Below are 25,125 nucleotides of genomic sequence, written 5' to 3' on the forward strand. Positions count from 1 at the left end.
AGGATGAATGAAGGCCGTGTGCTATTGCTGGTCCGCCACACAAATCTGTATTTACCTGGTGGTTTACTTGGTTGTTTGTGGAGAGATTTGAAGGGGAGCACCGGTGGCCTTTTGCTCCCACCACAGCGTCAGCAAACTTATCTTGACGTGAAGATAAAAAAAAAAAAACAACCCCAAAACAAACTAATGATAGTCAGGAGAACGCTGTCACAAGGAAGTATTTCACTAGCCGCAGTGGGGACGAAAACAGTAATGCTATAATTAATGTGCGATACTCTCCATATTTTAGTTTACTATCATGTGCCCAGTGGAAGAATGACAAAGTACCTTATGCAGACTGCATGATAATTCACGGTGTGCTAACAAGCTGAACATTCATTGGCAGGGGTTTGCCGAGAGCCTCGTGGTTCCAGCATTACCACACCAACTCCTGTCAGATTGTCCTCAGGGAAGAGTAGCGATCCAGAACAATCCCTTTATTCACTGTCTGTTCTGCATTTCCCCTCTGTTTGCCTCAATGCCATAGCAATTGATGTTTTAATACACGGCATTGCAGTATTCCAGCATTAGGACTTATTTTTGCTCCCCAAGTACATTTGGTCATCCCCTCTCTCTCTCTGTCTGTCTCTCTCTCTCTGTCTCTCTCTCCTCTGTTCCAGTCCTGCATTAAGTTTCGCCTACCCTCCGACCCCGGTGGCTTTGCAAATGCACCCGCAGCTCATTGGCCGACAGCCGGGCATTGTGGGTTCTGCCTTCGGCCACAGTCCCCCCCTCATCCATCCAACACCGGCCTTCGTCACCCAGAGGCCTGTTCCCGGCATCCCCCCTTCTGGGCTCAACGCCAGCGAGCGCTCAGCGGTCTCCAACGAGTCCTCACAGGTGAGAGCACCGGAAGATGCCTGTGCGATTCATCATCACAGGTAATAGATAGCGGGCGCCATATGCCAGCTACATCTCTGGGAAACGCAGTGCGTCGCTAGCGTGATACAGGCAGGCCCCCCCTCCACGCGCTAATCTCCCGGGAGTTTCCTCCCACTTGTGTTGTCTCTTCTTTTTTGGACTGCCAAGCATGGCCTCGAACATGCCTGCAGCAAACAACAAGGGGCTTGTTAGCATAGACTCCCACAGCTGACTTCATTAATCACTAGAGAGAGAAACAAGGATATATAGAGAGGGAATATTGACATGGATGGATGGAAGCAAAAGGACTTTCTCTCTCTATGCTCAAGCCTCAATGAATGTGGGGGCTCAGGTATAAAGTAAATATTCAGTGTTTATCAACCAGGCCTCCCATTTGTTCCCACAGAGCTAGGGCGTGTGGCATTGGAAATGCAGCCTCGTTCATATTGTGCACACAAAAAAATGGCTCCTACCCTCTCCAGCATAAACTGTACATTGCTTCTTTTGGGACCACGTCAGAATCAAAGGCATACTCCATTAGGAATAGTTGTGCAATTATAAGCAAATACATTACATTTTTTAGAGACTGACAAGATCTGTTTGGCTCTTACTATCACACTGTTAAAAGTACATTAGTAATCATTATTCTGGAGGGGCTATTGAGAGAGCTTGTTAACATTTCCATTTCATTGTTAATTCTATTTTTATTTTATTTCATTTTTTTTTTTGTGCTGAAAATCCACCCCCTCAGGTCGAATTTCAGCCAGGGCCACTGCCAGGTCATCCAGTGTTTAAGTAAATGATTCATTGAATTGGTTTATTAAGTTTCTTTAATTGCTCTGATTAGGGTAGCTAATGTGATATATTGAGCTGTGTAGGTCTTCATTAGGACAGTTAGAGCTCCTAAGAGGAAATTGAGGGCACTGAGTCAGATGTTAAGGTTCAGTCATGCCCACATGACACAATTGATTAACCGAGTGATCAAAGTATCGATTGATTAACCAATGATTAACTGAGTGAAAGAGCAGAGTATTGTATATGCTGTTGGTTAAAATGATGACACAATAAAGCCCAAGATTCAATTATGCTCAGTTCGAGTTAATTCTGTTTGGTGCCATTGGATGCTCAATAGAGGCGAATGTAAATGGTAAATTCATGAATATCACATTTCCACAGACCAAGCCAACTAGTGAATCTGCGGTGAGCAGCACAGGAGACCCCATGCACCACAAACGCTCTAAACTGAAACCAGAGGATGAGTTACCCAGCCCGGGGGCAGTAAGTGTGCAGGTAAAGACTGTTTTATAGCACAGTTATTTTCAGCAGGTATGCAAAGCTATTTCTGAAATCTACTTATTTGTGACAACCCGGTGTGGCTGGTTTCCAGTATTCCACTATACCCAAAATTCACCAGCCACTTGAACAATTTCACTGGCTTCGTAGATCTTCTGAATGTATTAAGAAACCAAACAACGTCTTGCTGCCCATCACAGTGGTTGATGCAGTCTGGACTGTCGTACCTACAACAGGCAATGATTTCCTGTGGTGGGTGGTGGTGGGTGCTAGCTACTGAACCTACCCTCTGCTGACTTGAGCCTAAGTTTTGTAGCAAAAGAAAGAAAATCACATTCATTCTTTAAAACTCAAGCGCCAGCTTGTTCTCCATTCCCCCCCCCCCCAACAAAATGTAAAAGTAGATAGGAGAATTACATTAGAAACGCGATAAAAGTAAACTCTTGAAAGTCAGTATTCAGCCGGGTTTTCTGCTGTAGATAATAGAGTCTGAAGTGTGTGGTGAACCTCAGGCTCGTCTATATTGGCCTAAAACCGGCCTGCTCCGCTCCGCCATGCAACAGTGACAGTGAAATATGTCTGGACTAATGGAGCAACCTACAGCAGGAAGAGGGGGTTTAGATTCCTGAAATACTCACCCAAGACCTGTCGTATATCAACCCAATACACAGAGCTGGGCTTTCAGCGCTACATTTCCGCTCCCCAGACATCTCTCCCAGCCAGCCAAACAAGGCCAGATTGACACGGGCGCCGTGGTTGAGACGTGTAAGCGAATTATGCAGGGTGGCGGAGGGCAGGGAAGGGGACCGTTACGGCTGTAATTTCTGCACCTGAACTAGCATGGTGTTGAACAAATATTTCTCAATGGATTTAGATGGATCGTATGCCCGAGAGAGGAAGAGGGAAAGAGAGAGAGAGAGAGAGAGAGAGAGAGAGAGATGCAGAGAGAAAGAGCAAAAGAGTTCATTTTCCTTGTTCCTCTGCACCATGCGGCCATTTGCAATATTTTGCATAAAATCCGCTCAAAGAGCTCCTGTGTTACCGTTTGCTTACCTGCTGGTTTTAATTCAGCATTACTTCTGACCACATGTCACTTTGGCTGGTGTTGTGTGTGTGTGTTGGTTGCCGCGCTGGAACTTAGTCATTGTCGTCCTCCAGGACCATCCTGACGGGATGACCCTGGTGAAGGAGGAAGGGGACAAGGATGAGAGCAAGCAGGAGCCAGAGGTGGTGTACGAGACCAACTGTCACTGGGAGAGCTGCTGTCGGGAGTTTGACACACAGGAGCAGCTCGTGCACGTGAGTACCACCCTAAAAACCATACAGCGTTTATCCGAAAGACCCATTTAGTTTCGCATTCATTCTTGAAGTTTGATTTGTCAGAATTGGGGAGGAAGCCGAATGCATTTTCCTTTTTGTTTCATGGATGAAAAAGGCCACTGATTCCAAAAAAAACCTTAAAACAAGTTTTACATTGGATACAAGTAAATTATCTTAGACATTGATGGATTTTTTTCTCGTTGTATATAAAATAAAACCGTCTAGATTAACACTAGATTCAGATTATAGAATCTCGTAGCCAAGATCAAATCTAGACTGCTCGATTACATTTCTTTACATGATAGACATGTTGACTATTCTCTTGCCATATCGTTCACTTAGGAAAAGACTTATCTCTCCAAAATCAGTAGATCCCAGCAATGTCAACACGGGCAGGTCTGCTCACAGGCCTGCTAGCATGCCAACACCCCTCCCCCCCTCCTGCTGTTTGGTTGTGCATTAGCTGTGTACTGTAGAGGAAGACCTGGTTCACACCGCTTAACTTTACTTGTGTTACTTCACTGAACTGCTGCAGCTCACATGCATATAGTGTCCACACAGGCAGCATTGCTGCTGCGGCGCTGCTATGGCCAGCCCTATTGCTCTACACTGAGTTTGCCTTTGATAATGGCCATCAATAATCGAACGTTTCATTTCATTATAGATTTAATTTATATTTAGTTTAGACACATGTAGCCCCCGCTTTCTCCTAACGTGCCATTGCTAAAATGGTTAAAATAAATTAATAAATAAAATACCAGGGCGTCCGGGTAGCGTAGCGGTCTATTCCGTTGCCTACTAACACGGAGATCGCCGGTTCGATAGTTTCAGTGTCTTTATCTGTAGAATATGTCAGAGACAGGAAGTTTACCCCTTTTTTCTCCCCAATTGTATCCGGACAATTACCCCACTCTTCCAAGCCGTCCCGGTCGCTGCTCCACCCCCTCCAAGGAGGGCTGCAGACTACCACATGTCCCCTCAGATACACGTGGAGTCGCCAGCCGCTTCTTTTCACCTGACAGTGAGGAGTTTCGCCAGGGGGACGTAGCGCATACTATACCCCCCAGTTTCCCCTCCACCCTGAACAGGCGCCCCGACAGACCAGAGGAGGCGCTAGTGCAGCGACCAGGACACATACCCACGTCCGGCTTCCCACCCGCAGACAAGGCCAGTTGTGTCAGTAGGGACCCCCGACCAAGCTGGAGGTAACACAGGGATTCGAACCGGCGATCCTCTTGTTGGTAGGCAACGGAATAGACCGCCACGCTACCCGGGTGCCCAGCGAATAGTTTTTATAAGTGACAAGCGTGAATTGCCACGTAGCTCATGATTGTTAGCCTGACACGCCAGAAGACGTCCTTGGAAACCGGAAAAGTGCCAGCACTTTAAAAATATGCGCAGTAGTGTTACTCCCATCATGCCTCTAGGCTTTTTTTTTAAAGATTTTTTTTTCAAAATTTCAAAAGCCAAAAGTACCCCACATTTTTTGAGCCCCCATGTGCAGTATATAGTGCCGCGCCATGCCTCACGACGCATGCCTCATGGCGGCCATGCCGTCATACAGGGGAAAAAAAGGGGGGGGGGCTTTTTCTGGGCTTTGGAATTTTTTTTTTAAAAGATTAAAACCCCATGGCTTAAAAATATACAATACTAAGAGTAATAATTGATCATGATTATGGCTGCAAGTGTCCTGTCAACAGTTTTACAGACGTTTCTTTTACAATGGTGGTCTATGGGAAAATGTTTTTTGGGCTGCATGGGATTTTTTCGCCGCAATACCGCGAGGGACCACTAAAACAAAATTGGCTGCATCCATGGTTCCGCCTCTTTCGCTCCTCACCTGGACTGTTACCAACGTGCAACCAAAGCATGTTCCTGTAGAAATCTCCTCCTACTCAAACGTGATTGGTCAATACTACTCGGACTACAACAGAAACCAGAACGCTTCCAATACAACCTTGTCTCATGCCTACCTCGCAAGGTTACACGATTGTGTGACTGTCAGACAAATTACATGTCATCAACAGTGTTTATTTTTCGATAGGTTTCACACAAAATGCGAATTGCACTGGAGTTCAGGTGAACTGTACCCCAGACCTCCGTTTACTGGAGGACTCTGGTACGGTGCCTTGGTGCGCACCCCAGTTCGGAAAACAGTTTTTACATCAACAAAACGAACGGAAATAACGGCACTAAGTGATTTGATGGCCTGGTACCCAGCATCATGGAGTCAGGGTGTGGGCTTTTGATGCTGCTCCAGACCGGCCCTCTCTCATCTCTCACCCTGCTGAGGAAATGGATGGCTCTCATCGCATACTGCACCTAAAGGGTTACTATTGAGCTAAATATTAATGACATTATGGTCATGTTGCCCCCCACTATATGCACTTATGCCATTAGCTCTGCTACGGCAGCCCTCCCTGGTGAGCAAACTGAGGCGAAAGCAGCCCTCTCTCTCACTCTGAATCTGTAGGAGTTGTGGGAATAGACTGGCATGTTGCTATGAACAAGGGACATGAAGTGAGGCACACAAAGATACTCTCTTTCTCTCTCTCGCTCTCTCTCTCACTCACACACACATACACACATGCACACACACACACATGCACACACACACATCTGATAGAAAGATCCTCAGCTCTCCACAGCTGTCTATTTGCCGTCTGACATTGCAATCGTCTGCCGCGGTGGTAACCCCTATCTATAATTGATATCCTCAGCGCGGAATAGGCTGCCTCCCGCGTTTGAAGGGCTCTGCTCAAAGGTTGAGGATCTTGACAACTTCTTGCCCTGTTTCAGGGGGGTCAGGGGGAATTTTAGCTAGTTTGGAAAGAGGGGGTCAGGTTCTTAAAAGAGGAGAAGCCCACTCACTGCTCAGGGTAGTCACACCAGGTGGGCCATCTGACCCTATAAGCAATGTACACTCATTCCATCACATACCAGGCAGCATAACCTTGCCAAGCTACACTTATAATCTGTCCATAGCAGTGATTGCCATGTACATAGATACTGACAAAATCCTTATTAGCTTTCCGTTTTTTTTTTTTTTTTTACATTAGGGCGTAGCGCGTTAGCCTTTCTGATAATGCATTTTTATTTCTCATTTCTTATGCACATGCAGATATGAAGGAAGATGCCAATAAAACTCTTCGCCTACAGACCCCCACCCTGCCTCCCCTCTCTAATTCAGCTGAGTGGAGGAGAAAATGCTCTTATCTCTCCCCACCTCCACCCCCTCAGTAATAGGATAAGTACAGTATTTGGACCACAGTGGCTCTACTCACACACTGGGGGGGAAATTTCCATATAACCAAACAATGAAGTGTCCCCTCCCCCTGTATTTCATCTTGTCTTCTGAAATGGCTGTGAGGAAGAAAAAAAAACCTGATGAGGGGAAATACCAGTCTTCCCTTGGTTTTTTACCACGAGCAAAGGCAAAAAAGTGTAACTCACCACAGCAAACAGCCTTGTTGCTCAAACTGGTTCATATTGGACATCGTGAGTAAATCGTGAGTACGCCGCGTAAATGATCGAAAATTATATTGCCCCTCTGAAAAAAATGATATTATGGATTAAATTGGCTTTCTGTATAAGTGGTATATTTAGAGTAACCATCATGTCAAATAACCATCCTCTTTGTTTGGTGCTTGGCCTAATTTTAGTGTTAAGCCTGTACAACCACCCTCATCGCTTTCTACCTTGTTCAGAAGCGATCCCGCCGAGCTCTTGATGCATATTTTTACACTCTCAAACAAGCTCCCACCATGACGCGCCGCGGCGCTCCTTTATCATCCGCGTTTAAGCACTCTCGGTGCCGGCGATAAGATAAACATCAGATCTGTGCAATTTAGCTCACTTATCTGGCCTACCCAGTCAGCAAAAGCCAGGCGGGTGTCAATTTCAGGTTACTGTATTTATTTCATGTACTCCTCTCTCGCCAGTCACTCATTACGTTTGGACTCTCCACCTCTCCACCTCCCTCTCCACCCATCTGACATCCTTTTGGTTCCCATTTTTGGGCAGAAAACTCTCGCCTCTCTCTCATTTTCGCTTTCATTTTCTCTCCCTTCCTTTTCCCCTTGGAGGGAGTACTTTTAAAGATAAGGCCTGGTGGGTTCTTTAAAGTCGCTCTTGGAGCGGGGTTTTTTTTTTCCCTCTCTTTTTTCCACACTCAGATTTGTCGCGGTAGATGCCAACCCCACAAAGCCATAATTCTCTGATATGGCTCATGCCTAACAAACTCGTTATTTTTGTATTTCCCGTACTTTAGCGTTCGACCGAGAGCGGCGCACCTGTAAAACAATAGCTATGGAAAGTGTTTCACGACATTTGTGTTCGACGGAAATCTCGTTACGTGATTGTAAAGAATATCGCGCCTTATCGAGAAATATTTTCGAGTTTGTAATGGAAAAATAGACCGCGGAGTTTAGCTTTTAATGTCGGTGTAAGGTAAGGGCTCAAGGTCACAACGGTGTTGACCTTGGAAGAATAAGCTGCCGTTGTTTGTGTGACCGAGCTTATTTTCTTGCCCGGTGCGGGATTCGATCCTAAGTGTACTGCGCCACAAGGCCACGCCGCTAACCGCTCGATTAAAGGGGCCGACCCCCCAGCCGATTGGCCAGTGAGTCTTTTGTGGTCTACATTCATTTTCGATGCTAGTCATATTTAAGCTAAAACCACATTTTGTTACTACGGCCTCCATATATCCATATATTGTCATTTTGATCAGTTAGCACATGTCTTTGTGTTTTAGGTTTGTGTAGTTTGTGATTAATGTTCTTATACTGCAAGTGTGTGTGTTCCCTCGTCGTTTTTAATGGCGTGTTGTGACATAACCAGAACATGTTGCCTTGTTGATTCAGGCTTACAACCCTCCTATTTCCTGCCTTAGATGGTCCAAATTTGGTAGTTTATTGGTTGTAATAGTGGTTGTTTCCTTCAACCAGGTATAATTATGTATGAGTACAGCTTGGAAAGACACATAAGGGGTTAGATGGAGGTAGTAGTAGGAAGGGTCTGTTATTAGAGTGGTTTAGTGAAATTGTGTGTGTGTGTGTGTGTGTGTGTGTGTGTGTGTGTGTGTGTGTGTGTGTGTGTGTGTGCGCGCCCGCGCCCGTACTCCCAGTTGATCAACCGCTTTATCTGCTTTGCCCTTCCGGGTCACTCACGTAGGTGGCGCTGTGATGTCTACATTCTTAGACGGAGCGCTGGCGCGCCCTGTGAGCCAGCTGCTGTGCGCCTCCCCGGTGTTGAAGGGAGATAAATGTGGACACAGTCTAAAGGCGGCCCCCCTGTCTGGCTGCTGGCACAGGCCTTTAATTGGTAAAATGCAGATTTTTTTTTCTTTTTTTTTTGATCAGGAGAAGGATTAGGCCCCTTATCTGTCTGGAGTATCTTACTCCAAGATGAAAAGACTGTGCTGAATTACACATGCCAATTCTAGTTCCCTTTCCCCTCCTACCTCCTTCTCTGACTCCCCCACCCCACCCCTTTTGTCTCCCTCTCTCTCTCTCTCGCTCTCACTCTCCATTTCTCTAAATCTTCCCTACTTTACTTTCTCCCTCCCTTCTTCCCTCCCTTATTCCTTTACCTTTTTTTCTGCCCCCCCCCCTTTACACAAAGCACTTCAGCAACTGACATCACAAAAGAGCATATGATTTATTAGGCGGTGTTTGATAAAGCTAAACGGTGTTGCGGGTCCCACAGCTAAGTGAAATTGCCTTGTAAACAGGCCCCTTTTCATGCACGCTTGCATTCTAATGCACGAGTGCCGTGTCCCAGAGAGAGCTTGATAAGGAGACATGGAGATGGATACTGAAGTGGGGGAAAATGCTGGAAAATAGCAAAGTAATGAAACAGTAACGTGTATACGGATGTGTGGGCGTTTAAATCCACGATTTGAGTCTTGGCATGGAGGGCGCGAAAACAATTTAAAAGGCAGAGGGCGTGTATTTTGAGGATACGTTAAAAACATCGATCCAGGTGTAGAAATGATTTTTTTTTTAATTGTGGATTTACTCATGTTTATGGGTGTTCTTGCCTGAGAACCGAATTGTGCCAGAGGATCTTGCCTAGGAATACGGTGTCTCCACCTGTGTGTGTGTGTGTGTGTGTGTGTATGTGTGTACATATTTGCCCACAGGCATATATGTGCATGCCTCTCATGCATCACAAACATATGTCCTCGGTGTCCCCTGTGTCCATATCCCCGGTTCTCCGTGTCACGCAGCTGCCTTTTAAATCCATCTCGGTGGCATTTTTACAGTTGTTGGCCGATAACCTGGCAGGGTGAAGATGAATAACCGGCCGCACCGCCGCTATCAGCGCCCGTTTGTCGATTTACCCAGCCAACGGGGCCCATCCGCTCAGCATGGAGATTATTGATTCAATAAGAATTGCCATTAGATCATGCCATTAGGTTCCTTGGCGGCCTCTCTCCCCCCACGCTGTATGTCCCCCCTCTCTCTGTCAACTGAGTGGCTCATGCATCATATCCGTCAATGACCTCTTTCATTGGTACAGGCAGTGTGTGTGTGTGTGCGTGTGTGTGTGTTTATGTTGCTTGTGTTGTGCCCGTTACAAGCCCTATCCAACACCGCGGCGTTACCATCGCTCTCAGCCGGGGACTGTTGAACGCCGCTCACGACAGACCAATCACTTGCCATGGGGATTCCCTCACAGCGTGGACAAAGAAGGGACGAGTCAGTGGTTCTCTGTGGTTGGGACTGAGGCGGGGGGGGGGGATTCATCTTGGGGTGGGGGGAAAGCGTCGCTGATGTCTGTGCTCGTCCAGTCCCCCAATGGTTTTCTATGGAATTAGTCTTGTTTTGGCACTTTCAAATTGAAATTTGTCACCTGAAAATAATGGAGTATCTTTGTGTTCCTTTGATTTTTCACAATCATGTCCCACTGTTGCTGCACCACACTAGAGCACCTGCTACCACATCTGATGGGTAAAGATTGCAGTTGTGAAGTTAAGGGAGCCTTCGGGGGGGGGGGGTTGTCTTGAGGGGAGATCAGACTTCATAGGGTAGTATCTGTTGTAGGCCAGCACATCGTTGACCTGTACTGTTACTTGGTGGTCAAGGGAAGGGACATTAAAACGTATGCATACAGAGGACAATGGTGAGAGACTGGTTGGCCTGGAGGTGCACCGCCCCTTGCATACACGCTATTCCCCCCAGTTCCCCCTCCCCCCTGAACAGAAGCCCCGACTGACCAAGGGAGGCGCTAGTGCAGCGACCAGGACACATACCCACATCCGGCTTCCCACCCGTAGACACGCCCAATTATGTCTGTAGGGACGCCCGGCCAAGCTGGAGGTAACACGGGGATTCGAACCGGCGATCCCCATGTTGGTAGGCAACGGTAACCGGACGCTGCTACGCTAACCGGACGCACACATACACATGTGTACGTACACTTAAACACCCTCGAATACAAAGGTGAAAGCACACATAGAAAACTTGATGTGCAAACACTATCATCTAAATTGTATTCACGTTTGTATGCATGGTCAGACACACACACACACACACACACACACACACACACACACACACACACACACACACACACACGTGCTGCTGCCACCTACACCACAGCATTGTGCCTTGACATCTTGAAAGTGTCTCCAAGTACATGGAAACCAGTACTTTATCTCAGTACAGTAGTTGAAAGCGAGGACCGGAGCGTGTGAGGCTGTCTTAAGTGCCCCTGGGTATGATGCAAAGTACAGCTAGCTTTCTTTCAACTGACATTTGGTCTTTTTACATTCATTTTGCTTCTTTTCTGCATCTGTTATAGCTCAAGTGTCTTGCAAATAAGAGCTCAAAGAAAGCGTTTTCCCCAGACATTAAGAGTGTTCAAAGACAAGTCTATTTGTCCTCTCCCCTTTTTGTTTTTTTTCCTTTCTCCTCCCCATCCTTCCCTCTACACCCCCTTGCCCAAGGCAACCACTCTTTTCTCCTCTCTGGAATGTAATAATTCTGGTTCCTTTTGGTCAGGATATTGTGTCTGTCTCCCAGGATTTGAATTGCTCTCAGAGAGGCACTTCAGAGGCCGCCACACACTGTTGTCTTGGAGAGAGAGCCAGATGTTGACTCTATCCAGAGAGGATTCTCCGTCTGCACGCCATTTTTGCCTTTCCCTCACCCCCTTCATGCCTGCTTGACACCCACTACTTTCCCCATTTCTCTGGTCAGTGTGTGAGAGATTTAGCAAGAGACACAGAGAGAAGTAGGGGAGGCAAGAGAGAGGGAGAGAGAGAGAGAGAGAGAGAGAGAGAGAGAGAGAGAGAGAGAGAGAGAGAGAGAGAGAGAGAGAGAGAGTGAGTGAGGGAGAGCTGGGGCTCCCAGATATAATGCTTCAGTGGAGTTGCAAAGCCCTTGCATTTCAGACGCCTCGACTGAACTTTTGATTTCTCCCCCGATCCCCCATTCCCACCTCCCCACTTCCTAAGCCTCAGATTGGAAGTTGCCACGGCAGCACAACTGTCAGTGCTTGTCACAGAGGGGCAAGGGCCCGATGTGATGGGAAGTGACAGGGTCTTATTTGAAAATCCTGTTCGGATCGGACACTGAGACTCACAAGTCTGCCTTTATTCCTCCGTGTGCAGATTCAAATAGAGGGAAGGGGGGGGGGAGAGACAGAGGAAGGAAAAGGGAGAGTTAAGAGGAATGGGGTGAAACAAACGAGATGCAAAAAAGCACCGGAATGAGGATGAAATGAAAATAAATGGAAAAGGTGATATCTGTAGACTTGTGCCCTTTTGTCCTTTTGTTTTGCAAAACTTGTGCAAAGAATATGACACATGCTATTACATCTTTATCCATCCAACCATCCATCCATCCATCCATTATCCAAGCCACTTATCCCACTTGGGTTCGCGGGGGTCCCGCAATCATCTTTATCAGTATTGGAAAAAAAGGTCACATTAAGAAGAACAAATCAGTTACAGGCTGAAGCACTTTTCACTTGTGCTTGGATCTCTGCAACACGGTGTCCTTACACACACAGGCCCTGTATCCTCACATCAGGTTACAGGAGGTGCTTTGTACTAACGTCCTGTTATCTCCTCCCTCCAGCACATAAACAACGACCACATCCACGGGGAGAAAAAGGAGTTTGTGTGTCGCTGGGATGAGTGCTCGCGGGAGCAGAAGCCCTTCAAGGCCCAGTACATGCTGGTGGTCCACATGCGCAGACACACTGGGGAGAAACCGCACAAGTGCACGGTAAGGACACCTCCTCCGCCATGTTGGCTTTGCATTTGCCAGTGACAGTAAGCTACGCAAAGCAGTGAATTCCCTGACTGGACGTACAGAGCGTCCATGTTTCATATGAAAAGCTCCTTTCACCACCGTACTGTGGCGTTACTGGTGATGTTCACTCGGGAAACTTGCTGACCGCTGACCCATCTGACCTCGGCCACATATTTATCATATACAGATCACAACAACCCCTGCTAAGGGCAGGCTATGCAAATTATGCAAATTTGGCCCAGTAACAGTGCTTGTTTGTTGCGACGGTACTTCCTCTGTGCTTTCAATGTATTGGGAGGCTGCAGTGGCATACAATATCAAAGGCTTGAAAATGCAATGTCTATTTTTTGTTGACCACCATGGATTTAAAAAAAAAAACTGGGGCGTCCGGGTAACATAGCGGTCTATTCCGTTGCCTGCCAACATGAGGATTGCTGGTTCGAATCCCTGTGTTGCCTCCGGCTTGGTCGGACGTCCCTACAGACACAATTGGCCATGTCTGCAGATGGGAAGCCGGATGTGGGTATGTGTTCTGGTCGCTGCACTAGCGTCTCCTTTGGTCGGTCGGGGCGCCTGTTTGGGGGGGGGGGAGAGACCTGGGGGGGAAAGCGTGATCCTCCCACACGCTACATCCCCCTGGCGAAACTCATTGTCAGGTGAAAAGAAGCGGCTGGCGACTCCACATGTATCGTAGGAGGCATGTAGTAGCCTGCAGCCCTCCCTGGATTGGCGGAGGGGGTGGGGCAGAGACCATGATGGCTCGGAAGAGTGGGGTAATTGGCTAGATACAGCTCGGGAGAAAAAGGGGGGGGGGATCAAAGGAGAAAAAAACAACTACTGAAGAAACATTAGTGCTTGTCCCCCTTAGTGTGCACGAGATATCTTCGTTTGCTATCATGATTCAATACACTATCTGGTGTATTGAATCTTCAGTGGGTGCAACTTGTTTGCTGTAAACTCATTCATTTACATAAATCCCTGCATGGTGATGGACAAAAGGCAGATATTTCGGCACCTTTCACACCTTCGTTATTATATGCCATCGCAGAAGTACCACTTGCAGCCAACAGCCGTTGCTGTTGTGCCAAACTTGCATTGTTTTGCTTTAACGGGAGGAAAAAGAAACAATTGAAGCTGCTCATTAATGCTTACACCCCTGCTTCTGTAATGCTTGCTTGGTTGCTGTTCACCCACCTGCACTCCACCTGTCAGTGATATGGATCTGCTTCAGGGGGATTTGTATTGCTAATGAACATAGTGCACTCTTGGTGCAGTGTGTACATACGAGCAGATCCATTGTGGAGAATTCAAAGTGTTCTTCTTTAAAGTGGATTTCATGCGGGTGGCGTGGCAGTCTATTCTTTTGCCTACCAACACGGGGATCGTCGGTTCGAATCCCCGTGTTACCTCCGGCTTGGTCAGGCGCCCTACAGATACAATTGGCCGTGTCTGCGGGTGGAAAGCCGGATGTGGATATGTGTCCTGGTCGCTGCACTAGCACCTCCTCTGGTCGGTCGGGGCGCCTGTTCGGGGGAGGGGGAACTGGGGGGAATAGTGTGGTCCTCCCACACGCTACGTTCCCCTGGTGAAACTCCTCATTGTCAGGTGAAAAGAAGCGGCTGGCGACTCCACATGTATCGGAGGAGGCATGTGGTAGCCTGCAGCCCTCCCCGGATCAGCAGAGGGGGTGGAGCAGCGACCGGGATGGCTCGGGAAGAGTGGGGTAATTGGCCAGATACAACTGAGGAGAAAAGTGGGGGGAAATCCCAGGAAAACAAACAAATAAATAAATTTTTTAAAAAGTGGCTTTCCGAGCAGTGTGTGGTTAATGGGAAAGTCAAAACCCAAGCTGATTCTATTCAAAGTATTTACTGAACATTCCTCAACATTGTACAATTACAAACTGGTACCAGCTGGAAGGTCTGTCTAACAGATTCAAAGAGGCGTTCTCTGAACACAGTTTCAGGATCAGAATCAGAACACTTTATTCATCCGCGAAGGCAAATTGGGCAATACATTTAAGTACCCCCCAAACATCTAGAACTTTCCAAGGGTCCAACTCGATGTGTGTTGGAGTGCACATTAGTGCATGTGAGTGTCACTTGAAGAACAGACGTAAATGTCCCATGGGACTTTAAATCATGTGTACGTGTATGTGCATGCATGTGAATATACGTGTATGTACGTGTGCATGTGTACGTGTGTGCATGAGTGTGCGTGTAAAAACTCGTTAAAACTGGTAAAACTAACCACGAACTTGTTTACCTATGTGTATGTATGTTTGTATGTGTCTATGTATGAGTGTATATACTTGTGTGTATATTTTATAAGTCCATTATAATTCTGTTATCCTCTTTCAATGTTGTATTGTGTAAATTGTGTAAACACAACATCTATTGCACGCTGTCCGTCTTGGGAGAGAGACCCCTCCTCTGTTGCTCTCCCTGAGGTTTCTTCCTGTTTTTTCTCCCTGTTAAAGGTTTTTATTTTAGGGAGTTGTTCCTTGTCCGATGAGAGGGTCTAAGGACAGGATGTTGTGTTGCTGTTAAGCCCACTGAGGCAAATACAAATACAATTGACTTGACTTCACTTATATGTACATCTGTGTGTGTGTGTGTGTGTGTGTGTGTGTGTGTGTGTGTGTGTGTGTGTGTGTGTGTGTGTGTGTGTGTGTGTGTGTGTGTGTGTGTGTGTGTGTATGCATGTATGAGAGAAAGAGAGGAGAGAAGATTAGAAGGTATATATGTATCATACAGTACATTAAATGAAAGCTATAAATCCTCTTCATCATTCATTATCAAACCTAAAAGTCCTGTTGCCCTTCTAATACAATGACAGGAAACTTTTCCAAATATCCGAGTCGTCCTGACCAAACTTTACTCGCTCTTTATGTGTCAACAGTATGCTAAATAGAGTGTGAGGTAGACAGTATTTTCTCATTGTTCAGATAACTTTAAAGTGTTGTATTTTAAGAAGTACTCCATACCACAGAGTGTGAGGGATTACCACCGTCTTGTTATTCGTTCTCTTTGCACAGTTTGAGGGCTGTACCAAGGCGTACTCCCGTTTGGAAAACCTGAAGACCCACCTGCGCTCCCACACCGGAGAGAAACCTTATGTGTGTGAACATGAAGGCTGCAACAAGGCCTTCTCCAACGCCTCGGACCGGGCCAAGCATCAGAACCGAACACACTCAAACGAGGTGCTGACTGATATATTTATCCTAGACAGTTAAATGCAGTTGTGCTGCCTTGATCCCGATCGCTGAGGTTCTCCTGCGCTGGTAGACTGCTATGCTCCCATGCTAGTGGTCACTCATAGCTCACTTCCTCTTGTTTTCAGAAACCATATGTGTGCAAAATCCCAGGCTGCACCAAGCGCTACACGGACCCCAGCTCCCTTCGCAAGCACGTCAAGACGGTGCACGGGCCCGAGGCGCACGTCACGAGGAAACAGCGCGGCGATTACCCACGTCCCCCAACACAGCCCCGGGAGCCTGGAGGCAACGGCCAGGGCAGGTCACCAGGGCAGATGCCCCTGGGTGGGTATACGGACCAAAGGGAGTACAATCACGCTACCTCGAAACAGGATGAATGTCTGCAGGTCAAGTCCATCAAGTCAGAGAAGCCCATGGTAAGACTTGAAGGGGCACATAACAAAATGTTACAGTCATTCATTTTTTGAATGATTTTGCCGCCTGAAAATTTCCATTGTTTCAAAAAACCCCAAAATGATTTTAACCCCCAAAAAGTACTATGCACGCAGAGGTCTTGAGACTAATAAGCAATGGTTTAATAACGCCTAACTTCAATAGTAACTTGTTCTGAAACGAGACCTCTTCTCCTAGGTTAAATGCTTATGCACCCCCATTGATACCTGCACTTCTGCAGCCTCGCCTCCTTCCTTTACCAGTTCCTTTACTTTACTGCCACCCAGTTAGCATACTTAACATTATGGTGCATTGTGTGTGAATTAACATTGATACCTGCTTGCGTGTCTCTGTGTGTGCGTTTATTCCCGTGTGTCTCTGCACATCTGATACTGACCTCCTCTAATGACTACATGTTTTCTTCTATCTGATGCTTCGGCATTTCACTCCTTCCCTTTCTAAGGACAGTGGGTAATCAGGTGAGATAGGTCTTACTTCACATTGAATTTGTAAAACCTCCGTGTCACTTTTCTCCCTGTCCCATTAGCAGTAGTAGTCCTCCTCAGTCTCATCCCACCTAGCACGCGTGCTTGCCTGCGTAACAGTTTTCATGCAAAACCATCCAGGTTTGTTCCCATCATAGGACGCTCTCTTCCTTCATGGTCATGGCGGCATTATTCCTTTCACTTCATTGTACTTAGTGTCGGAGAGTGGCAGCCGTGTTTACTATTAGCGATATAATGCTGTTAGCGATGCCCGATGCCTTCGGGCAGAACTAAATTCGTTTCCAACAGCATGAGGGCAATGGGTATTGAAAGTATGCCCAATACAGCCCAGGGCTCCGTTGCTTAGCCAAATTCATTCATAGTAAACAGGGTGAGTACTCTCTAAACACTGCTGGTATTTGGTGCCAGAAAAGTGATTCCCTTTCTCCCGAGTGCACCGCAGTTCCCAAAATTCAAAGTAAACAACCCAATTAGGCACTAGCTGGTCTCAAAAGAACCCTTTATCTTATCTGTCTGTCCTCTGAAAAACAGCTCAAAAACATGATTTCCCCCCGCGGAGTGCTTTTTGTGTCACGACAAGCACATTGGACGGCACAGGGGGCAGCATTACTCATGCCCCAGTAATGCACTGAACATTGTTCACCAAACACCTTTTTCCTGCAGTAAATGAATATCCAAATGGAGATCACGCTTAGTGTCTGGTTCTGTAGTTCAGTTGTGTTAAAGCAGTTGTGATGATCAGCCGTAACTGTCGTTTTGCCACTCATGTTACATGAAACGCACATTCCAGTCGCACCACATTGTGTCATTGTTTGTGAAGTATGCCGTTGTATGAATTTACTAAAAGTTTCATCTGAAATGAACTCAGTGATGTTCTCCCGTCTTTGTCCTTCTCTTTCGCTTTGTCTCGCTCTGTCTATCTTGTCTGTCCAGACGTCTCAGCCAAGCCCTGGCGGTCAGTCTACATGCAGCAGTGACCAGTCCCCCATCAGCACCTATCCCAGCAGTGGAGTCCAGCTTACTGTGAGCGCCGGACGCTCGCCAGGAGAGAGGCTAGAGGAGGATGAGGAGGAAGAGGGAAATGAGGAGGAGGCGGAGGAGGAGTGTGAGGGTGAGCCAGCCCCCATCATGGACTCGACGGTCTCCACGGCGACGGCGGCCACGCTGACCCTGCAGGCGAGGCGAAGCGTTGGCCGCCCCCTGCGCTGGATGGAGCACATCAAGATGGAGAGGCTGAAGCAGGTGAATGGAGCTCTGCCCGGGCTGGGCCCCCTGTCCCCGACACCTCCCCCTAAAGGTTCCTCGCTACCCAACATCCTGGGGAAGGGTAAGACTTTCTCAGATATAGTCAGCAAGTTACGCTTTTTGTTACACGTTCCATTGAATATACTTGTGATTCCAAACTAACTTTGTTATCCGTGATTGTACATGCTCTTACAGTGTTTTTAAAGTGTGCGTAGTCCATTTAACTTACAGGAAAATTCTGTTCTTTCACAGTCCCGAGTCTTATTTTCATTTCGTTTTTGCTATTGTGCATATCAGTTATGATATACTTTTACTCACTGGGTTCATTTTAGAGATTTTGGACATTGACGCCACTAGACACAGCTTTATAATGGCTTCTTATGGAGCAACTGAACACAAGTCTTAAACCTGCCCTTTAAAAAATTAAAAGTGCAAAGTAAAAAAAAAAACCCTAGTACCTCGGTCAGACTTTGTACATTGATTTCTCATTATCTATGACTTCCCAGTTGCGCAGTTGGTAGTTGTCGGTGATTCAATGGTTCTTCCTTATGATGGGTATAGGCTGGTCATTCCTGCAGTTTGAACCAGTAAATAGCATAACAATGCGATCGGCCAGTGATGATATTGGAGACGTCGGGTAATAGCTTTTAAGGTGCACTGTAATTTTCGCTTCCAAATATGCAGTTTAGATAACGGAATTGGACTTTTTGAAACATTTATGCTCATGTTCAGTTGCACCATAAGATGCTGCTGGAAAACTGAGTCCGTCAATAGTCCCTTATTCAAGATCCCCACAATGAAGCCAGTGAGTAAAATGATATCATAACTGATATGCACGATGGCAAAAACTACAAAAATAAGATATGGGTTTTAAAAAAACAAAACAAAATCAAATTATCCGTTACGCTTTTCTTAATTTATATTGAAACAGTGGGAAAACAGTGGGAGACACAGAGGAGGAAACTGTTGTGGGATTTATTTTTTTGGCCCGTGTCGGCACTCATATCGCTCCAACTATCTCTGGGCACGTTCCTACGACATATAACCAAAGTTTTTCTGACTTGGCGCACATACAGCCCTCTTGGCAATTTTACAGGTAAAAGAAACAACACTTTTTCAAGCTATTCAACACAGCTAAACTGAGTTAGTCACCCTAAGATCACATTTTTAGAGATTAATTATCCTAAATTCGATCTTGCCAGCTGGGCTGAACTACTTGAGCAAAACACATGCTTAAAATTCCCTGTTCCGCTGGGAAACAGTATCATTCCCATATCAAGCTGTATATCATATCAGTCAAAATAGCATGTAACAATGTTTCATGGCCAGGTGCTGCCAGTTGTCTGTGGCAGCATCTGTCTAAGAGATCTCTCCACACTTGCACTTAACTCATTCTTTTTGTCTCTCTCTCTCTTTTCTGTACTCTGCATTTTACCACATTCCTGCTCTTGCTATGCTTGCTACAGTTCTTTCTTGTCGCTTCTCCATATTGTTTCTCATCGTTTCTCTCTCTCTCTCTTTCTCTCTCTCTCTCTCTCTCACTCTCTGTCTGTCTGTCTCACTGTCTCCTTCCTCAGGATCCTGTCTGGGCAGGCCGTGGGGAATGTCTGCCCCTCAACCTCCTCCTCGGTCCGAGCCGGGCAACACTGAGCTGACGGTGTTGAATTTACTCCGTGACCGGCGCGACAGCAGTGGCAGCACCACCAGCTCCGCCTACCTGAGTGGCAGCCGTCGTTCCTCGGGCATCTCGCCCTGCTTCTCCAGCCGACGCTCCAGCCAGGCCTCCCAGAGTGACGCCATGGCGATGGCTGCCCACCACCATCGGCGCCACCACAACCTCAGCTCCTCGGACTCATATGACCCCATCTCCACCGATGCTTCCCGGCGCTCCAGCGAGGCCAGCCAGTGCGGAGGAGGAGGTGGAGGCGGGGGTGGAGGTGGAGGGGTATTTTCGGGTGGTGGCTGGGGAGGAGTAGGCGAAGGGGGAAGCGTCGGGGGAGGGTCTCGGGGCATGCTTAATCTTACCCCGGCCCAGCACTATCATCTAAAGGCCAAGTACGCCGCAGCCACAGGAGGGCCGCCCCCGACACCTCTGCCCAACATGGAGCGCATGACCTTGAAGACTCGCATGGCCATGATGGATGACAGTCAAGATATCAGCAACCTCTCGCTGCCCCCTTTGGTCAGGCCGCGCCGTTGCAGTGATGGCACCAACGGGTATGCCAACAGGTATGTCAACGGGTACGTGGAGCATGGGGGTTACCGGAGGAGGGTCCTCTACCCTGGAGAGGGTCCAGGGAACGGTGATCGGAGGGCCAGTGACCCAGTGCGGACCCAGGCTCCTGATATGCTTGGCTTGCCCCAAGTGCAGCGCTTCAACAGTCTTAACAACATCCATTCTCTCCCGACCTTGCCTGGGATGCAGCATCCCACAGCTGAAGGCCGCAGCTTTAGCCTGCAGAACTATACGCGGTCGGAGGGCAACCTGCCTAGGGGCCTGCAGCGCTCACCCTGCCCACCCAGCATCATGGAGCAGTCAGCCTTAGAGGCCCTCGCCATGGGAGAGGAAGGGGAGAATGGCCTGTTGCTGGGTGATGAGGACATGTTGCCGGATGATCTAGTACAATACCTTCACTCCCAGGTTGAGGCCAATGGAAGCTCCTACAATTACACTGAGGAAAATTCAGTTACCGGCCAAAGGGACAACTCCCATGCATCTTTAGGGGAGATGGAGCAGATCCAGGGTCCTGGATCTAACCTGGCCTTCCCTGTGTCCCACAGCCTGCCACAGCAGCAGGTGACAGAGAGGAACAGCCCCAGTAAGCTGCCCATCCAGTGGAACGAGGTGAGCTCTGGGAGTACTGAGAGGTCTCTGCTTCGGGAGCAGATCCAGCCGAGACAGTGTGGAAGGTGGCAGGGCTCAGATCAGGGACCTGCCAGCGCTCCATTTGGCAGGTTTGGGAACATGGTAGTGCAGCAGCAAGTGCCATGTCCCCGGGACACACAGAGCAGTTGCGCCCAAGCTAACCAGTACCAGGCCACATGTAGAGTCAGCCCAGTGGTGAAGCGAGAGACATCCGCTAACTCCTGCATGGGGGGGAGAGGGAATGGTCGCATGTCACTGCATAGTGTTGGCAAGCCTGATTTCTCTCAGATTAATGCCGGGCCTCTTTCCCATGGCTATGGACAGCAGGCCTCCAGTGGATCTCAAAGGCAGAGTCACTTTCAGCAGAACTACAACAACAGCACCTCCTGCCTGATTGGGGGCAACCTTCTCCTGAGCAGGTCGTCCATGGATAACTTCCCTAGTCTCCCATCTCTCTCACAGGGGCCGGTCCTTCACCACAATCCCCTGGTCTGTGCCACTCGTTCAGCGGTTGGCAGCAACTATAGGAGCGTTACCCCGACCCAGCAGTACCTCAGTCCAGAGAGCCAGATCAACATCCAAGCCAACCTCAGCCAGCAGCAGCAGCAACAGCAGCTGCAGAGGAGCGTGAACCATGGCTCGTTGGTCCACCAGGTGTCTGGGCTGAAACTGGAGACCTCAGACCATGGCTACCTTGAACAAAACTTCAGCGATGAGCTCTGCTTTGAGCCAGCAGACCCCAAAGCCTCATCTTTCCCTAGCTTGGACGACCAGTCTTTGTTGGACTCCATGGCCGAGTCTGTGGGACAAGGTGATGTTAGCGGCAGCGGTGATTCGGCTGCTCTTCTTTCTCCTGGCACAGACCAGGTAACCAGCACAGTAGACAGCGGTGTGGCGGGTGCACTCGATGACGTGGTCGGCCTGGACTTCGGGGCCATGCTGGAGGATGGATATGACCAGGGTAGCCTGGCATCAGATGTGATAAGTCCCTCCATCTTCCATGGTCTGTCCAGGACCTCATCGCGACTGACCACCCCTCGCACATCCACAACCTTTCATAGCGTGCCCCCGGGCCTCAACAACATGGCTATTGGAGACATGAGCTCCCTCCTTACGACACTCGCAGAGGAAAGCAAGTTTCTGGCTATCATGCAGTAGCTGCGCTCTCTTTCTCTCTCTGCTCTCTCCTCCCTTAGGAAAAATTAAAAAGGAAGAGAAAAAACTCTGGTGTATGTGAAGAACTGTTTTAAAAAGTGGTAAAAAAAATGCGGCAATTGATGAGAAGTTTATGATGTACTTAAAACAGAGTGTTCTGGATGAGATAGTTGTCAAAAAAGATTTATTTTGTAAAATTGACATCCTACTCAGAAAAGGGATGTGTCAAAATATGTATAAATGAATAGTTATATTCCTTTTCTGGAATGAAGGCTATTTTTGGAAGCCCTTCCCTTTGTATTACTATGTGATGGTGGGCAAAAGCTCACTTCTTTGAAACAGTATTCTGTGTATTGTCACTGTTTTGCTGTACACACTGTTGATATAAATGCATGTATTCAAAGTAAAACATAAACACTGTCTTTATGAATACATAGACTAGCCCATGTGCCAAGTATCTTTCATTTTGAACCCACAGGTACTAATTCCACACTCGCTCCAGCAGGTCAGAAATGGGTCGAGTAACTTGAGAGGCTCAGATGAAACTTAGCTTTTTTGATAAGTGGTGTATTTACATCTATTGTCATTTTGTTTGTATGTTACTTTGGCAAATCTGTAAATCTCAATGTTCCAGTGCTTCTTTCGAGTCTTAACAAGTGGTGTTTTGTCAAAGAGTATCCCAATATGGTATTAATTTCAAAATAAAAGGACCACACTTCCAAGTCTTAGAATCCACAAGCACCAGTAGTCTTCTAGTTGTTATTTAAATGGCTTGATTTAGTTAGTCTGGTAAGGTACTTGCAGGTGTATATATAACAATGTGTTTTTATATTCTGTTGGTGATAATTGGATTTTTGATGTTGGATTGCACGGTTGTTTGGAGGTGATGTAAAAAAAAAGTGGACACGTTTTCACTGATGACAAACGTTCGCATTTGGTGCTTTATGTTTGCTTAAAGAAATAGATATTTCAGTGCTCTCTGTTTTGAATTTGTCTGACTGAACTACAGTGGTCCATAGTACATGGAATTTCCCTCTCACAGTGATGAATGCTGTAAGATATTTTATTTTATAGCAAGTCCTTTCTATCATTTTCTCTCGAGCTCTTAATTCAGAATGTGTACTGCCACCAAGTATTGCGGTTACTTAGTCAACAGTGTCAGTATTGCCTTGCAGTCTATTGTGACTGCACCCAGAATATCGAGTAGTTTACCCATTATTCTAGTGTAAAGAAAAAAAAGAAAAAGAGGTACAGTTTTATTGCATTTGGTACTCATTTCATTTTTGTAGCCATGCGTTGATGCCGTTTTGTTCTGAAAGAAGTAGAAACTGTTTCCTTTGATGGAGGAGGAAGTTACACAGAGGTATGTGCCTTATTATCTGCCTGTCGGGAAAGGGAAAGCTCACTGCCAACTTTCCATTGATAATTATTTAAAAATTGCAAGAACACAGAAAAAGGAAAATGACAAAAAACACTTACAAAGAGCAACGTTAGGCTATCAGCAAAGTCAAGATTCGCAAAAGGCATTCTACTTTTTCTTCCGTTTTGTTTTCATTTAGTTTTCACATGTATTGTCTTATATATATATATATATATATATATATATATATATATATATATATATATATATATATATATAAGTTTGTATATACATTACCCTTTCTGTAGAGTTAGTGGGCATATGAGGAGAATTCTGGGGCCAATAATGAACTGACTCTGAAAGCAGGGATTCCTGGTTCCTGGGTGGAGGCCAGACACATCTGGCTCATAGAGGAGCATGGGGTGCCCAGCACTGCCCCTCTGCCAGAAGAGCCACTTTGCTCTTTTATATCTGACTACAAATGTTTGTATGGTTTTAATAAAAAAGAAGGAAATTATATTTTAAGTCTCCTGTCTTTGCTTGTGAGCTGGGTTTGATCACACGGCGAACCGTTGTTGCCTCGAGCGTTAGCATTAGCAACACAAGAACGAGGTAACATCTTGGGAGGCGGCGCCAGGGACCGCCGACCTTTATACGCCACATTTACTTATTTTCTACTTGGAAACGTCATGTCAAAAGCCATTGTCTATAAAAGGACTACATTACCATATGGCGGGAAAAGAATCTGCCAGGAGTAACCTACACGAAAAAAGGGTATGACTCTTGAGTCACAACTGATCCGAAATGGTTAAAGGTTTTGCCGTCATATTTTTTTGTTTTGTTTTGTTGGACTAGAAAGGTGACTCATTCCTCGTTAAAAATCCACACGTAGTTTATTTGTAGTTGACTTTTGAGAGCGTTCAACGCCAACTCGAACAGAGGCTTGGTGGAGTATAGTTTGTACTTCTGTTGCCCTCTTCCGGTCTCTATGTGGAACTACAACTTCGCGTTCAATTACGTTTAAAGAGACAGTACCACTGGACACTTACGAGGAGCGCGGTGATTTCTGCAAGCGAGGTGTCCTCAGATCAAAATTTTACATATTGACCTTGAGCTAACCCTGGTCCTATTTCTAATATAAATCCCACTGGGTAAGTAATATGACAGCACAGGGACATCATGTCATATAGTGATCTGAGAACATCTCTCAATTGCAGAAATCTGGAAAACCTACAGAAGAGCACCACCTTTCCAACCCTTGTTATGCATCCGTCAATAAGAACCTTATTTGGTTACATATTGAGAATTACAGTAGTCACGGTGTGATCTCACTGAATTTCTTGATATCACACGATCAAAGCCAGTAAGGCTGTCACTCATTTCTTTTACTCTTTTCATTGACCCCTTTACACGTTGCGATTGAACTATGGACCCCATACATTTATTCACCCTTTTAGTCAGACAGCCCATCAGCTCACATCAGAGGTATTTTGGTGTTGGCAGCACAAGCACGTAAAGATCTTACATCATTTTCCTCTTCCCAGACAGAGAAAATGGGAATACTTTGA

At 46.8% G+C, this 25,125-nt stretch overlaps 1 protein-coding gene across 1 annotated transcript in view; it reads left to right on the plus strand.

Annotated features, from left to right (window-relative positions):
* Window positions 1-24,062, plus strand: part of gli3 (GLI family zinc finger 3) — a 41,165-nt gene extending 17,103 nt beyond the window's left edge. The window contains exons 6-13 of the mRNA XM_056299216.1: window positions 660-879; window positions 2,077-2,190; window positions 3,352-3,492; window positions 12,600-12,749; window positions 15,814-15,978; window positions 16,119-16,409; window positions 17,865-18,258; window positions 19,754-24,062. Coding sequence (XP_056155191.1) covers window positions 660-879; window positions 2,077-2,190; window positions 3,352-3,492; window positions 12,600-12,749; window positions 15,814-15,978; window positions 16,119-16,409; window positions 17,865-18,258; window positions 19,754-22,200 — 3,922 coding nt within the window. The 3' untranslated portion in view covers window positions 22,201-24,062. The remainder of the gene's footprint in view (window positions 1-659; window positions 880-2,076; window positions 2,191-3,351; window positions 3,493-12,599; window positions 12,750-15,813; window positions 15,979-16,118; window positions 16,410-17,864; window positions 18,259-19,753) is intronic.
* The last annotated feature ends 1,063 nt before the right edge of the window (window positions 24,063-25,125 follow it).

This window comes from Lampris incognitus, chromosome 19 (assembly GCF_029633865.1).
Source record: "Lampris incognitus isolate fLamInc1 chromosome 19, fLamInc1.hap2, whole genome shotgun sequence".
In the NCBI taxonomy this organism is placed as follows: domain Eukaryota; kingdom Metazoa; phylum Chordata; class Actinopteri; order Lampriformes; family Lampridae; genus Lampris; species Lampris incognitus.